Source organism: Tetranychus urticae, chromosome 2 (assembly GCF_039701765.1).
Source record: "Tetranychus urticae isolate SD_2017Ah chromosome 2, NJAU_TeUrti_SD_1.0, whole genome shotgun sequence".
In the NCBI taxonomy this organism is placed as follows: domain Eukaryota; kingdom Metazoa; phylum Arthropoda; class Arachnida; order Trombidiformes; family Tetranychidae; genus Tetranychus; species Tetranychus urticae.
In genome coordinates this window covers 19,017,897-19,036,042 of record NC_142959.1, presented here as the reverse complement: position 1 = coordinate 19,036,042, position 18,146 = coordinate 19,017,897, and the positions used below count along the sequence as shown (strand labels likewise).

At 31.0% G+C, this 18,146-nt stretch overlaps 1 protein-coding gene across 1 annotated transcript; it reads right to left on the bottom strand.

Moving 5' to 3' along the window:
* Positions 1–3,257: 3,257 nt before the first annotated feature.
* LOC107371740 (dopamine receptor 1) lies at positions 3,258–16,659 on the bottom strand. Its single transcript, XM_015939892.2, has 2 exons — positions 14,259–16,659; positions 3,258–3,550 (listed from the first exon to the last, which is right to left on the bottom strand). The coding sequence occupies exon 1, from the start codon at positions 16,107–16,109 to the stop codon at positions 14,550–14,552; it is 1,560 nt and encodes a 519-aa protein (XP_015795378.1). The 5' UTR covers positions 16,110–16,659; the 3' UTR covers positions 3,258–3,550; positions 14,259–14,549.
* Positions 16,660–18,146: the final 1,487 nt, after the last annotated feature.

Below are 18,146 nucleotides of genomic sequence, written 5' to 3'. Positions count from 1 at the left end.
ATTTGTCAACAACATTTTCATTATTAATGTTGGTTAAACAATTTAAATGGGAAACGAAACCACTTTTTCCTCTCTCAAGGTTCCTATTTGCTCTCCTATTATACCTGACTTTATACCTTTAAAAGGTGTTTGTTTTATGGAAATCATTAGTGGTGCTTAATGGAAAACAAATTTGCTGTAAACAATAAACAATCAAATTTCCTTTGGATAACAATCTTTTCAGTATTTACCAAGTTTGTTAGAGCAATGGAATTTGATTCACAATTTTCAGTTACAGATTCAGTTTGAGGTTTTTCGTCGCGTAATGAACAGATCCAAGGTAGCTCAAGTTTTTGATAATCAGTGACCATCGAAATTCCCTGTTTAGTGATGTTTAGTTTTGACTTGGAATGTCATTAAGTAACAATTAGTTTGTTAATTAGATCAAAATAGGGATGATTTGAAATACCTTGGAAAGTTAATGAGTAAAGCTGATTGAGCTACATCGCACTAACAAATGATTTTGAAGGGTAGAAGCAAGAGGTTTAGGTGACTTGAAGGATTGATGTCTGGGTTAGTGAAAGTCAGAGTGAAGTGGACAATTATACTGGATGAAATGTATTGCAACTGAATCGATTTCAGCCTTTAATGTTATTTCAATGAAAGTGCTAAAGATGAAAGACGCTCTTTGAGTAACCTTCAAGTTAACTTGGTTAGACTCTTACTTGAAAATAAACTGTTATTAGGATCAAAGTTATCTTCCAACTCTAAATTTCAAGTGTATCTTTATTCTGATAAATCGATTCAAGAACCCCTTGGACTTATTGAATTGCTAATTTTGAGGATAGACTAAGATTAGCTCAGTCTCAATGTCTCTGAATCTATACAAAGTCACAGGATACTAAAAATGTATTTTCATGAAATTTTTCAATTGCATGAAGTAAACCAAATCTAAAATAAAGTCAAATAAAAAGATACATTTTGCTGAGTAAAAGTAAAGTATCCAGTTGCTGATTATGTTTTTGGACTTGAAATCAACTAAAACCATAAACATGATTCACATTTTAACGAAACCAGCAGCCTCAATTGTTTGTCCCAATAATGCAACATAATCTGATGATGCTGATTAAATGTATGAATCAAAACGATTTCCTGTTCGAAATGAAATTTCTTGTTTTGAGTAAAAATTGAAATTGAATCGTCTTAATAATAAAATAATAAGCTGATCGAGATTATATTTTGGAATATAATTTTAAATGAAGCTCAACTTACTCCAGCCCATCTCATCATTTTATTCATTTCATGTGTATCTTGATTTCAGGAAAATATTGACTTATAATAGTTTCATTTTGTTCAATATTTACCCTGGCATTTGTAAAGGTAAAATTGGCCAAAATAACAATGTTATCGATATCACAACCATAATCAGAGATAAAAAAATTTGCCTCAAAAGTTTTTATCTTGTTGCTCATCTTGCCTTTCCTTTGTATCATTATTTTCATCATGTAATTACCATTGCTCTTGAACCGATCATTTACCAGAAAATGTATCAACAACAAGAAAAAATCAGGTTCACATTTTTTTCTTTACTTTTTTCAGTTTACTATATTTCCGTTGACAATAAGATGAAGAGTATACAACTTTGTTAGCTTGTTAACAATGATAATGATCAACCTCATCCTCGTCATTTTCAAACCTCTTTTTATCATTAATCTTCACTTTTCTTGACCTTTTATGGTTCATTTTTTATAGACAAACGAAAAAGCTCATCTTTAATGTTCAGTTTCTTATCGAAATACAACGAATGTCCCAAAAGTTCTTGAATAAATTATTGATTATTGCCAATTGTACATCACATCGTAAAGGGTAACTTCAAGATTAATCAATAAAACCACAAAGACCAACAATAGCAACTAAATCAATGCAAACAAACCGAAGACAAATAAGCCATGAAATATGCAAAAACATGGAGAAATTATGTCCATCGAACAGCAGAAAATTGATATTTCAATGATTTGTTAATCTTCCCGACGGCCTACTTTCGATTCTCGAAAATCTCTCAAGTGCTTTTCCCAGGTAAATTTTCATTTGAAGTTTTAACCGAAGAAAGGTTATGATGAACAGCATGATGAAACTGCGAAATGAGTTAAATAATCAGCTTGAAATCAAGGCAATAAGGGAAAAGACTTGAACTGTTTGATTCTAAGTTTTGGCATTCAATAATTTCTCGAAGTTAGTCAGTTCAACAGTTCATGACTGAAGGCTCCAATAGGCTCTAATAGTCAACTTAAATTGGAAGCTATTTAGTTCATTTCTCAGTATTTACTTATCTATCTAGAATATCGAAGATGCATAATGCATAATAATATTCAGAAAAGCCTGATGCCAGTTTGACTGGAATATCAATTTTCGTTGAAAAATCAATTAATTCCAATATTTACCAGTCAATATCAAATCAAGTCTAAAGTTTTCTCCAGACTTGTTACAGTCTATCAAGTCCTCGAGTCTTGATTGTGGCGAGTGACAAACTATTGAATTTTAATGAATTTTCGTGTATCCATGTAACTCTTGAAGGAAAATCCAAAACTTGATGTCTAATGAAATGTATCGTTGTTTAATCAACTCAACTTGCTTCAAATTACATGAAAATACAATTTTATTTTATACTTTTTTTTCATCAGGTTATCATCTGTCTGTCTGGCCACTTTGGTCCATTATTTTTCATCTTTTTTTTGTGTTCATTTACAATCCTTCCCTTGGATTTTCACACTTGCAGACCTGAAAGTCAAAGCTGATCTTTTCATGTTATGCTTTGAATGACATTTAAACCTTCTAATTTTAATGTCACCCAAAGAAACCATTTCATCTCATTAATCAGAAAACATTTCAAGTCGCTACTGTCAATGAGCCTGTCAACCCAAACAGAAGCATAAATCATCAATTAGATGTTAATATTGACCCAAACAACCCACTTCACCATCTTAATCAATCAACTCAACATGAAACAAGAGTTGATAATTATCAAAGTCTCATTTACATGGGAAAACTATTCAACTAATGATATTGGAAAGCTGTAAGCTCATTAAAATCAAGTAACGACACATTTCACTGTCCAAGACAACTTCAAAAGTCGACCATTTTCATGCTCTTTTTTTTATAAAAGTAACAAAAAGCAAAATACTTTTGAATTAAAGATAAATTGAAACTCGAAAAGTTAGTCACTTTTTGATGACATAAATAGATGAATAATATGAATAATTTAGGAATCATTTTAGTAATTCAATTGGCATTTAATTTATTTGCTGCTTAATGGATGCTAATAAAATGTAACAGAGTTTTCATTTGGTATCATCATTTGAAATGCACCCAAAAAATACATTAAGCGCACTTTATAAACTCTTTTATTGTTTGCAGAACGATGTAAAAGAAAAGATTGAATCATTTTCTTTCGAGTTGCCAGTCATCTTTGGTCGATTTACAAATTCCTTGTTCAATCAATTCTCATCGAGAACCAACATTGAGATTCATCAAACCAACGTCAACGATTTGCGCCAAGTTGCAACCAAGTGATCTGTGCAAGAATGAGAAAAAAGAAGAAAACTTGAAATGGTAATTTTATGTCAAATGAAACAAAATCAATGTCATGAATATTTCCATGTTTTTAAATGTTATCATGTTAAGAACATTAATTTTGTGCTGAAACATTAAGAAAAAAGTACAAAAGAAGATCGAATTGAAATTTGGAATAACAAATGTCGAGAAGCTTTTCCAAGCAAATTTACATTCGATTAACGAGTCGAGTTTTTTCATGAAAGCAAATTGCCAAATGAAAAGAGTTAGAAAAAAATGTCAATTGTTCAGAAAAAGCAATCTTTATCATGATTAACTTTTCTTCTCATGAGTTCAACAGTTTTAATAAAAGGGTTAAATAATGAAAGATTTTGCTATTAATAACGAGACACAAAAAGGTAACAACTGGTGAGATGAAAAGGCAGGCAAGTTGACACCAATTAAATTATATTATGTTATGATAATTGAATAATGATATTGATATCAACTGGAAACCTTTATCAATATTCATGAATATTCATTTGAATGGGGTTTGATAGCACATGAAACTCTTTTACTTCAATTCACTTTTACCAACTTTTCTCCATTTACCATGTAATAATAGTTGAACTGAGTTGGAAGGAAATTCATTAAAGATGATCATTTCAAGTAAACCTGGAGAATGCAAAGAATCCAAATGATGAGGTAAAAGGTTGCCTTTTACCGTTTACTTAGATGTTCATCAGATATTGAAATGTGATACAAGAATGTTGAAAAATGTTATTTGTCAACTTATGTATTACATGGTGAAAGACATGAAAAGGGAAAAGGAAATGGCTTTTTGTTTGTCAACTTTCCGCTTCATTGCTCTTTCAATTTGATCATTTGTGCTCGCTTTCAATGGTAGGTGACTAACTAGATTGTGTTTTATTCATGGTTACATGGGAAGCCTTTGGGCTACAAGGACATCTATACAAGGTAAATGAGCCAAGTTTCTGTATCACTTGAATAATGAACAAAAAATTGAAATGAAACTTGAAGAGCAACTTTTATTTTCTTTGCTTTTTCATCTTTTCTTCAATATTTGTATTTGATATCAAATATAACATGCAATAATTCAGTAAAAGATCAATGAATTGGAATGTTGAAGATGACAATGTTGCTCAGTGAAACAAAAAAATGCAACTTTAAAATGAGCAAATTGAAAGGTATATAGAGAGTGGAAAAGATTTGGCAAAAAGTGTGAGAAAAAAAGTAAACAAAAGATTATTGAAACTGCTTGAAATGGAATCGGAAAAGTGATGATGAAATGAAGAGCGAAACAGATGAAGGTAAAGGTGAAGATGGTAATGATGATGGGAATGGTGAAAGTGATGATCAACAGTGATTTACAGTGTAACTTTACTTTAAATGTTGTGCAAGTTTGCAGAAGGAAAATGTTGATTCAAAAGGTAATCCTTGTTGTGTGTTGTGTGTGTGAACATGTAAGGTTATTCAAGGGAAAGTTCAATTTTCACTTCATTCTCAAGCAATGGGAATAAAGGCCCATGGCAAGTATTTACTTCAACAAAGATTTACCTGGAAAAGTTAGAGTATGATTAAACAATTCAAGTTTTGACTAACATTAATATTTGATTAAATCCTTTAAAATGAACATTGATAGAGACATAAATGAGACAACATCATGTGTGAATATCGATAGATTCTGACAAATTTTGCTATTTTTGTTTGGAGCAGAAATCATTTAATAAATAATTTCCGAATACATTTTAGATCTTCTCAACACAATGTTCAGTGTGCTTTAAAGATATTTCATTTTATGATCAACAGCAGCAAATGGACCTTCTGATATTTTTGGGAATAATCTCAATAGTCGAAATCGAAGTCATTTTTCAATAGTCTTTTCTTTAATTCATGAAAACTCGTCTTCTGATTGTACATAAATTTTAGCTTCTTTGTAGAGCTGAACCTTCAATCGATCTTAGTTGAGTTACATTGGATGATCTTCATCTTTTCAACTTTGAGGCCAAATTTAAAACATTTGTGATTCTTTGAAACTTTGATATAAAAATTGAAGAACTATGGTTTTTGAGGGAAGGCGAAATCAGATTTTGACTATTCAGGGTCATAACTTGACAATTTTTGGTCAAAATGTTCTTGAAAAGTTCACTTTTATCTTAACGGTAAATGATGCCTGTAACTCTAGGCTAACTGGGAATGTCATGTGATTCCAGTTTTGAAAATTAACTCAAAACATTAGTAATCCTACTTTGCTTGGTAAAACAATAGAGAAGGAAAAGATTTTTTCCAAAATAAGTAAAAGTAAAAATCGCTGTGTTCACAAATAATTCATGCGAATAAGAAGAAACTTGATTCTTGGTTGTTCCAACGTCTTAAAATAGACTCGTGTATGTTTCCATGTGACTGTATTTATTGTAATATTAACCACTGAATGACATTACCAATACGAAGTACAAGAAACTGACTTGAGATGTTTTAGACAGACAAGAGCAACAATAGAATCGAGGCAAAAAAGTTATTCGTTATCCATTTGTCTAAATTACAGACTTGTTCTTGTATGCTTGCCAAATGATTTTGGGAAAAATTTTGCTCAACTTGACCAGTGGCCAAAAATATTTGAAAAATGACGTTTGTTGCAACAAACGAAAAAGATTGAACATGAAAATGGTTCGCAATTTGTTCGAAGCAAATTTCTTTTTTCAAACTGTTTCAATTTCGATCTTTTCTAACCTTACCGTTCCTCTGTTTACTTGAAGATTCAGTTCACAAAATGCTCTCAATCTGTTCAAAGTTTACTCAATGGAAGGCAAGAATTTTGGTATTTTCCAAGATTGATCGAGTCTGACATGAGAGATAAACTTGATCAAACACCTTGAAACTTGTACTTGTTTTGTGCTCAACGAAACTCAGACAAGGTTATTTTGAAGTAAATTGTTGATACTGATTATTCATTGTTAATCATTTCTTGTTCATGTTTTTGACATCAATCTTTACCTGTATTACCTCTAGATGCAAGTTTCAGCTACTTGGATCCATGGAAAAAAAGTTTACCATGCAATGAGTTAAACTTTTCATTTGGTAATTATACCCTTAGGAATTCATGATTACTGAATCAACTTTAACCAGTTTGTTTTTTATATTTTGATTAACATTATTTTCCCTTCTTCTTGTAATATTTTACATTTTCCTAAGAAAATGAGATATATTTTGTTCGCCAAAAGAAAAGGTAAATTTTGTTTACTCAGATAGAACAATTTTGATCATGAAAAATGCTGAACTGGTGGGAGTTGAACATTGCCAGATGGATAACATGGCAACACTGAGATATATCATTTCTGGATTCAGAACCTTTTGACTTTGCTTAAGTATATTAACGATAATGAGGTTTATATGTTAAAGTTATAAGTTGATTAAAATTGAAACAAGCCAAAGATGGATTTAATTGATATTCATTGAAGTGTAAAAGATACTTTTACACTTTAAATTATTCAAATGTAAAGAAATTTGTAAAACTGATTAAACTCATTTTCACATGTTTATAATGCGGCGCTAATCAGATAATCTTGATTTATTAAGTTTACAGAGATCAGCATAAATCACATTGAACAATGTGTATACATTTCAGGTGGATAAAATGTTTAAATTGAACTTCATGAATCAGGATGAACTCAATTTTGACAGTCAAAATGTTGACTCAAGAAAATTTCAAGTTCAGTTTCTCGTCACAATGAAAATGAGCAAATCACTGTGAGTCAGCCTTTACTTTCATTAAAACTCAGCAATGTTCAAGTGAAATGAACTCGAACTTTAATGTTTCAGTTGCAACATATGGCGACATTTTCTTGTCCAAAATGATTAGACGAGAAGCGGTCAAGCCAATTAGCAAATTGACCAGAAAAGGTTAGTGCAAAAGTAATATGAAGTGTTTTTAAGTATAAAATTATCTTTAGTCAAATAATTTCATAATTGGAATAGTTGCTCAAGGATTAACTGTTACTTGTTACAGTAATCATGTCAAAGTACTAAATCATGTTAAATCAACTGTGATTTGGTCAGATTAGTCGAGCAAAAATTAGTCTAAAAAAAGTAAAGGTGAGATTCCTTGTTGAAGTAAACTTAAGTTATTTAATTCATCATAAAGCTCTTCAGTCAATACAGATGTTTTCATGTTTGTCTTGTAAAAATAATAATGAAAAATAATCCAATGATTATTGAAACTGGAAAAGTGCTGATCCTGGCTCCATTGAGAGATTAAAAGTTCATGGCGATAAATTAGTGTTTCTGTGATTAATTAAACTCGACGACTCTAATCATCCAGCACAGACTATAGCAAGATTAACATCATTTTTCACAGCATTTTTTATCTCAAGCATTGGTTCAACTTTGATGAATCGAAAAAAATGAAATTTTCATTTTAATGCTGAACAATATCTGAGTTAGTCAAAGTTGATGACTGTATTCAGTTAATTTTTGATAAAATTTTTCGATTTCTAGCGATATTTAAATCCACGATTCAATCAATTTCGTCTTTGAAACAATCGAAGGTTTCAATTTTTCGAAATTTGGGAATCTTTACAAAACTTAAATTCATCCAAAGTAAGTGAAAGTGATCATGAAAGTCATCATTTTTAGTCTCGTTTTGGTTTATCGTGTTTCTTGAGTTTTATTTATCACAATGTTTGCCCACAAATATGAGCTCATTGTTAGCTTTGATTGAACACCTTTAAAGCTGGTAAAATGGGACTCAATTTACTCGAGTTTGAATCATGTAACATGCATAACACGATAAACTCAAATTTAATGTTTCAGAATTTTATTCAACCTGAAACTGGAAGAATGTAGAAAAAAAAGTTTCTGAAACATAATTTTGTTCATTATTTACTACTTGCCATGAAAATTTTATCGTTGACAGGGAAAGAATGAAATATCATGATCTATGCAAAACTCAACAATTTTGACATTGATACATTTCAAAGAGTGTTATTAATATTATTTTAGTTATTTTTTCACTCATAAACTTTCCATAATAATAAAATTTGTGTTTTCAAATGTTTCAAGTTCAACTCACAAAACTGCTTATAAAGTGATCAAAAAAAGGTAAATATTAATTTTCTGTCAACAGGAACGAGTTGAAATGTTATTCTTGATGAATATCTTTTTGATGGCTTTAACACCTTGACATTTCATTAGCAATTTAGGTGGTGATTAAGAAACGTAAATTTATTTAACATTGACTAGTGATGGAAATTGAGTGAAATGAAAAAAGGAAATTCAATAGTTTTTTGCTTCTCTATTCTTGGTTGGATACTTTTGTTACCTTAGAGTAAAATGGATGAAAAAGATGCTCATATTGTCTGATGGAGTTGAAAGAGTTTGTCTCATTTCAACTTTTTTCATGGTAAAAGATGAAAAAGCTTCCGGTTGGAAAAGACAGTTCATGTGGAATCAAATTCAAATTCAATTTACAGTTGAATCAATTTGTCTTTTGAATCAAATTTGGTCAAAATATTTGGACATTAATAGAGTGATAAAGAGTGAAAAAGTGTTAACTCGAGACGTGATTTTCACCAATTTTTAAACCTTCAATACTGAGTGTTGTACGTGTGTGAACAATCATGTAATTTTGATCAAATTTATCGTTCAATTTCAATTCAAATGATTAAATATTTTGGCTTCAAGTGAAACCTAAATGATGAAAAGGCAAGTCTGAAAGACTTGATCAACACAATCAAATAAGACTTAAAGACTTAGACTGATCGGTTGAGCAAAGTCACACAAAGAGGCCTCTTCATTGACAGTTAAATAAGTGAAACCATTAAATTGAATAAAATGATTGACTTAGAATAAGTGAAAGCGAAGAACTTTTTCACTAATTTCTGTGATTAGAATTTAAAATTTTAATTTTTGTCAAGCTCAAGATGAGTCAAAAGTAATTACAGGAATTTATACTGAAACTAACAGGGATTTTCCCTCCCAGTTGATGTTACACTTTTGGAGCATTCAATTTCATCTTTTTGTTTGCTTTCGAGATTAGTTTTGGATTCTTTCAAGTCATCCTGAAATACCTGTTAAACCTTGAATTTTTTCGAGAATAGACTGAAATCAGTTGAGAAAATTTCGTTTTGATAATTTTATTTTCGATTGAAAATAGTCGTCGGCCATTTGAACTTTGTAACTTTAAATTTCAATCATAAATGTCATTTTGAGATGAACTTACGGAATGATTGATAGAATATCAAATTTTGTCTTTGAAAAATGATCGAAAAGCTTTTGTCTATTGAGCTTTTAACTCGTCTTGTTTGACAAATTGACATCAATCACTTGAATTATCCAAGAATAGAAACAAAAAATTCACTTTTACCTGTTAAAAAATCTAAAATTGATTCAGTTGTTGAAATGTCATTTTGAAAATTCAGTTTAATCAACTTCGCTTATTTTCAGAGTTACTTGAACATGGATTTGTTGGCTCGATAGATTGTTAAACTCATAGGATTAGGTTATTCCCAAAGTCAACATGGAATGGTCAAAATAGCTAAAAATAAACTCGAATCAATTTTGCATTTTTTTTGACAAAATGAATACGAAATGTTTACTATTCCTTTTCATTCCTTTTTTGATTAATATTTTAAAGATATTCCTAGAAAATAATTAGAACAATTTGGCTGAATTGAATCATGTTCACGTGAGAAAATGCAGTTTATGGATTATAATGAAACTCGGCGAAAACTAAGTAAACATTTTTATATTCAATTTAAAGACATTCACTGGGAGTAAACATGATAATAATAATTGCAAGGAAAGTTGAATTATTACATCGATTCTCATGTGTGACTGTAAAGTACACAAACTGTTTATCTTATGAACACAACATTTGAATGAGAAGTAAAAAAAATGAGCACAAAAAACATGAAATAATTAAGCAAGGAATGAGGAATTGTGTAAGAAGAAAAAGTTGCGGAAATTAAGTTTCAAGACATGAATAATTACGATTAAAATGGTTCCATGATGAGCGTAAACATCCAAGAGACTCAAGAGATTCTCTTTACATTTAAATCAGAATTTGTTCATTTTCCAATTTGATGGGGAAATGAACATTTCAATTGATGGAAAATTTGAACAAGAAAAATATCACTTTTCAATCATTTCATCTGGAAAGTGTGAAAACTCAGGCAAAGTTCATTTCGTCTGGGAAAATGTTATGGTGTGTTAACAGGTTAAGAATGATTAACAGTAATGACTTGTTAATGATGGCGAATGAAAAAAAATGTTCATTAAAAGATTAATAAAGTTGCATTGTTTTGCTGTTGCTAAGCTGCTGTTGTTCGCTGGTTATGCTGGTCAAAGGGAAACCATTAATAATATTGGTTTACAAGTTCAATTTTGGGTTCTCAGACAATGCAAAATGATAATAAATGTTAATCAATAAATCAACATTTTCCTCTCATTTAGCTTTTCTTTTGTGGTTTTAAGCTCTTCTTTTAATAATCAATTGTAATCAACCTGAAATTGATTTAATTTGTAAATCATTTTTCATTCCCTAAATCAGGGTAAATCAGGGAAAAGACTTTAACAGTTGAGACCCAAACATTAAACATGAACATTGATTGAATCCAATTGGTAAAGGATAATTTATTATTTAAAGCAAAAGCCAAGTGATTAATGAAATGAAGAATAAAAATTATGATAATCAAAATTTATGAGCAAAATGATGACAAGCAAATCAATTTAACTTTGTACTAAATCGATGGTTCCTGTTGACAGGTCGACAATGAAAATCAGTACCAAATGACTTTTCATTGAAACTCGAAACCTTGAAATGTATGAAATGGTCGACCTAACTAAAGTTTAATTGACATCATTTTTCATCAGAGAATCAATGAGTTCAAGTTTCAAGTTCAAGATAAGTTGAACACTGAAAAATAATTGAACCAAATGTTGATCCATATTGTTAGAACGAAAAAAATGTTGAAATTCGAGTTCGTTGATTTGTTGAATTGTATGAAGATAACAATGGTTCAATGTTTTTTTTTCAAATATTGAACACAAAAAACATCTTCACAGTTGACCAAAAATCGCGTAACTTGAATTGAATGGTTAAAGTGAGTTTTGATGATAAAATGTAATGTTAGTTGAATGTTTAACCTGAATGATACTGAAAAAATGATAAACTAAATGCTTTTCAAAGTATTGTTAGCATTGAAACTGGATAAAGGAAATGTTTAAATATGTTTCAAGTTGATCAGTTGATGGACCAATCTTGAGATGTACTTTGATTGTTATTCAATCAACAAATTGACAGATTATCCTTTTCTTTTCTTGTTTTTCCTCTATTTTTTGGATACTTTGGTCCAATTTTGGTTCGCCTTTTTGGACCTGATTAACTAACTTTAATTGAAACGGATAAAAGTGAACAACTGTGAGTTTCCAGTTTGACAATGGTTTAAGGTAAAAGTGAATAAAAGTTAATCGATTTTTAGCTTGGCTTTAGGCTGGTAAAAGGCACAATCAATTGACATCATTATCATCATTAATTTTCTTCACCAATCTTCCATTCTTCATCTTGAAATCTTCACCTCACCTTGAAGCCATCGAAAAGGTAAGAATAGAAAAGCTGATGATGAAGCAAAATGAGCAACGAAACAAACATCTTGGTCAATATAATTGATCTCATCTCGAGTCAAAGTTTCATTTAAATTTGCTTGTTTATTCCTTATCCAATGTTGCCTCTAATTTGAGTTTACAATTGTGAGTTTCAATAATCGGTGTAATATCATTAATAAAGTCATTATTGATCATCATGGTTTCTCATTCATTTCTGCCTTGTTCAACCAATTTCATCAAAAGATGTTGTAGATTGTCATGAAAATTATGATAATCATGATAATGATTATTAATTTTTTGTCATCTTCATCTTTCTCTTTTGGTTCATGTTAAATGATTGTGATCGGATTAAAGTTGCTTGGTGTTGCTAATTAAAGATAGACTGTTACATGAAAGGCTAATTAATCGTTGATTTAATCAATAAATTAAAGACTAATTCAATAACTTGCCTCATCAAGCTCACTTGTTAAGTGATCATTCATTTAACCCTGAAATCAATTGAATCACAAAATATTGACAAGTTGAGATTTGTTAAGTTATGGAAATGAGACATTTTCAAAAAACTAAATAATTAAAAACAAAAGTCATTAATGAATTTCAAACTCAACTTTTAATATTCAATTTTGAATCATTGAGAAGCACAAACTGTTTCTGAATTTATTCATTTGCTTGATTCGATTCAATTTTTTTTCGTGTTTCTGTTCAAGTTGAAGTTTCGTTAATGAAAATGCTGCATCAATTGTGTCAACTGTTGTTTCTGTTTATTAACTTTCTCATTGAGAAAAATGTAAGATTTTTTCCTTTTTTATTCACTTTTTTAGTTGTACATCTTGTACTACTATCATGTTAGATGAAAAAGCATCCAATATCAAGATGCTCTTGAAAGTTTTGTTTTTATTAATATATGAATATGATTCTGGATGAAGCCACTTGAATGAATCAACAATCAGAATTTGATGAAACACTCAATGATTGAAGATGACATTTAAGAGCAAGAAATGTTTTTATACGTAAAAGTAAACATTTGCTACTGAATTGATATATCAATATCACTGGTGAAGCAAAAACTGGTGTTAAATATTGATTAAATGCTCTTGTAATTATACAAATAATTAACGAGTTGATTGATTAAACTATTTTCAGATTGGTTCAAGTCTCTTCAAATAAACTCATAATCTGACTAAGAATAGCAAATTATCAAAGATAATTCAATTTTCAAACTCAACAAAAATCAATGTTTCCATCAAGACAATTTGTATTGTTTAACAAGGTAAATTGAAGACAGGCAAGTTGAAGAGACAAAATTGTTTCAAGATTGATTCAGATTTTGACCGATAAACTCACAGAAGCAAACTTGATCCAACTCAATGGACGGTTTGATTTATTTTTCTTGATCAAACTTTTTTTTCCATGAAATAAAGATTTATTCAGATGAAAGGAAAAAAGTTGATTGAAAAGTTGAATTGAATGCATTTGTTATCAATGGCGATATGGTTAAATATGGTAAAATTGTTTGTAATTATGGAAGGTTAAGTGAATCGATATTTTCAATGAATAGATGATCTTTTAATCATCTTAGATGGGATTATAGTTTCATCTGGTCCTTTTCAATCAAACTCAGAGAAGAGTATAAAGATTTGCTTTTTACATTAAAAAGATTATCTTGAACAACAAATTTTCATGTCTTTTCAAGAGCCAATAAACCATCTTTGTTAGTGATATTACATGGTTGCAGTTCAATGGAAATGTCCTTGCATTGAAAATGTATTAGCAATATATACATGATCAATCCTGATCAAATGTATCATTAAATTTCATTTTTGCCGATTCATTATTTTGTTTTTCTCTCTCTCTCTACATTAGTCTATGAGCCAAGTTTCAGGTTTCCTTCATCTCAATGAACAACAAAAGTTTACATGAAAGCTGATTGTCTCAATGTCTAATGTACTCTGTGTTTCACCCAATCACCCTGATCATGATTGACTGGAAACACCAAGAAGAAACAGAGAGGAAAATATTGGTAAACAATGATTCACTGATTGGACTATATCAACGACATTAATCAACAAGAGACAAACAAATCAAGTTAATGGTAAATATCAACTTACCAGGTGAGTTATGTATAATCATTGAGGATTGGCAGCCAAAAAACTTAATCAACTGAAACCAATTTGTTTGGTTAAACAGTAGACGTTACAGTACAAATAAGTTTCACTCAATATTTGACTTTCATTCATGAGTTTGACTTAATGTCTTTTTTTTGTTCTTTACATGAAAAATGATGGATTCATTTGAGATCGCTTGATTAACAGAACCATTTCTCTCTTTTTTTTCTGTTGATTCCCGTTTTAAGAATTTTATGGTCTTTTGCTGAGTCCAGCTTCAGTCTTATGTATTGCTTAGATTGCGCTTATTTTTCCGGTTGATGAATCACAGATAATTTCAATATTGTCCTTTATTGGTATTATGTCCATGTAGGCCTTGACTTTTGAAGATACTTCAACCGACTTGCAGGTTAACAATGCAGCACACTTGGATGAACCTTGGAAACCTGAGGACATCATTTTTACACCATAGGCTCCGGTTGTGGGCATATCAGAATTGTCCATCCGAGGGTGACTTGACAGGTAACGTCCTGTTGAGTGACCATTGTCATGTCTGGTTGACAAATCACTTTTTTTACACAAGGATCGACACCAGTCATTATCACGAACAGTTAGCAAAATTTTTCTAAACGCTTCACGAAATTCAGTGTTGAATATACTGTAAATGACTGGATTAAGAGCTGAATTGAACCAACCCAGCCAGGTAATAACTCTGAAAAGTAACTCTGGTATGCAAGTCTTACAGAAAGCTGCGATAATGTTCATACAAAAAAAGGGAACCCAGCAAATCAGGAAGACGCCCATGATGACACCTAAGGTAATGGCTGCTTTGTGATCCATGACTGAATTGTGAGAGTGATGGGAAGATGATCGGGCGGAAGATGAACCCGAACTACGATCGCCTGGATCAAAGTGAAGAGGCTTTGCCATTGAGCGTATATGTTGAACATGTTTACGGGCGTAAAGGTAAAGTCGCGTGTATAAGGCTATCATTATTAAACAGGGAAGGTAAAAACTAATTGTTGAGCTGACCAGAGCGTACAATGGAGTCAAATCAAGAGCACATTGATATTCATCAGGTAACAACTGTTGAGTTTCATTTACAGTCGATGAAGGTTTCAACACTATTGATGGAGTGGTTGTTGTTAATAACATTTTATGCTGTTGGAGTGATGATAAAGGTGACAATGATGATGATGGTGGTGGAGGCAATGATGAGAATGTTTCAATGTTTAAATTATCAAGAGAATCGGACGGTTTATGCCAGCCTAAACTAACTGGTACAAATGAGATTAGACCTGAAAGAAGCCAAATCAGGCCGATAGAGGCAAGAACAACTCTTTTAGTCATCCATTGATTGTATCTGAGAGGATCCTTAATATGAAGGAAACGGTCTAATGATATTGCACAAAGGTTGAGTATGGACGCTGTACAACACATGATGTCAAATGATATCCAAATTTCACATGCCCTTTGACCAAATATCCAGTGGCCCATCAGATTGTTTGTCAATTCAAGTGTCATTACAAGAGATCCAACAAAAAGGTCAGCAAGAGCAAGGGAAACTAGAAATAGGTTGGAAAGCTTTCGTAGACGACGATCCGTGTAAATTGCAATGCAAACTAAAACGTTACCAAAAACAGAGGCTAAAATGATGATGATCAGGGTTGAATTAACGGCGTACTTTGTCAACATTGCGGTAAATCCATTGTTACAGTCTTGAGCATAAGGTTGATGTCGACCATTTGATGAAGTTTCATAGTGAATACCCAAGTCAGGCTCATCTTCAACAAGGGTTAAAGGGTTATTGCTATCAGGTTGATACAAAGTATAATTGGTAAAGCTAGTATTCATAACGAGCAAGATGGAAAGTTTAATGGATTTGATCTTCAACCAATGTTGAGTTAAAAGGTTGAATCTAGATGGTTAGATCACTAGATGCTGGGAACTGAGCATTTCACATTATACAAAATTCACAAAGTAACCAAAAGACACGAAAAGCATGGGGAAAAAGACTAGAATTTTGTAGCAACATTTAACTGGTAATGGTGGAAAAAGCATCACATTATCTTAACAAGAAGTCAAAAGAACCGGGAAAATAATTGCCAAAAGATAACAACGATGATCAAAGATAACATGAAAGGGTAACATTATCTTTACCCAGGTTTAAAAATTTCAACGGTTTGGGTTGTAATTGAAATAAAAGCAGATTAATAGAGGAGTTTACACAGTAAATTCATGATTGGCACCGATTTAAAAACTACATGGAAAAGTTATCATGAACAACTGATGAACACGAAGTAAAGTGAACGTTAAACAGTTATAATGGAAGAATAAACTGTTGCTCTCTCTCTTCTTTTCATCCAAACTCACTCATCTTCACTTTGATTACTTTTTGTCCCTTTCTTGCGATCAAACTTTTAGCCAATGAATCTGTAAATAAAACTCACTATCGCCATCTATGGTTTAAATTGCACCCAAATGAAAAAATTGAGTGAAAGTTGATAAACAGTTGAACAGAATTTAGAGTTAATTATGTTTTATAAATCTTTATTCAATTCGCATTTAAATATCTAATTTGACCAACGATGTATCTGTCAACTTGGAAAGATCTTGACAGCAATGCTAGCAATATTTTTTATTGGGGCTTTACAAAATTCTTCACGAATGCGTTCATAAGCTGATAAGCTTATATTATAATGGATCAAGTTATATCGCCTAGCGCAATCTATATCTTTGAGCTAACAAACAGGTAATTTGAACTGTCACCGAGAAAAATACGCATTCCAACTCTGGACTCGTCGATTGACTTACATTGTTAGACTTTATTTCGTAACTGTAGATAGTTACTCTTGGACAGCCTTCTAGCGCGCCATAGCAAATTGAAAAAAGAAGAGAACGAGAAGATGCAAGAAAATGAAAATTAGAAGAATGAGAAAAGTAAAATGAAGAGAAATGAAATAAAATAATGACTAGCAGCAATATCAAGCTGTAAGAGCGGCTTTGTGTGCTACAGGATTCAGTCTAATGGTTAATGTGTTCAAACTCCGAAAGATAGTCTCAGTAGTTCTTTAAATCTTCTAAAGTTGAACAAATAGAAAAATTTTTAATCAATGAAAACAAGATTCAAATCAAATTTTATTGATATTATATGTTATTTATTTTGATAAAAAAATATCAATGTGGGGAGATAGTAGTAATAGAAATACACAAGATAGCAAACTTTTTCGATAATCGATATTGATTTATAATTTTTATATCTTTGTTGATGTACCTTTGACAATGCATATAACGAAATGACCTCAATTATACCGTTATAATTAACTTACCTTGTTAAATGCACTCGTACCTTTGATAATACATAAGTAAGATTGATATTAATGATTATTGTACCTTTTACAATGCATTCTTACCTTTGGTAATGCATACAGCGATTAATCTTAAATTTTCCATGATTAATGATGTAATGCAATTAAATAAGGTTATTGCCTTATATTCAACTATTTTTAACGTAATTTTCATTCATTCGTTCGCCGTTCATTCGCGTAAAGGTACACTTTGGAATGTAAAATAACAAGAAAAATCAGTTTGATGAAGATAGGAATGAGCGGGCGAATAAAGAGAAAGAGAAATCAGATCACTCTTTGCTCAAGTTTGAAACCATTTTTCAACAAAATTTTCATCTCAACTCCTCTCCTCATATTACTGTAAGTATGTGAACTTTATGATTCCTTTTGTAAACGCTTGATCTTTTTTCTTTCTTTATAGGTAAAACCAACTTGGTGATAACGTAATGGTAAGTCAAAGGTAAGACATTCCCAAGTATAAACTATTTACTAATATTCTTTTTCTTTTTGTGACTTTGTGTGACTTTTTGTGACTTTTTGTGAA

Bases quoted from the DNA above. Each gene is read 5' to 3' on its own strand.
- LOC107371740 (XM_015939892.2), bottom strand. From the start codon at position 16,109: ATGAATACTAGCTTTACCAATTATACTTTGTATCAACCTGATAGCAAT.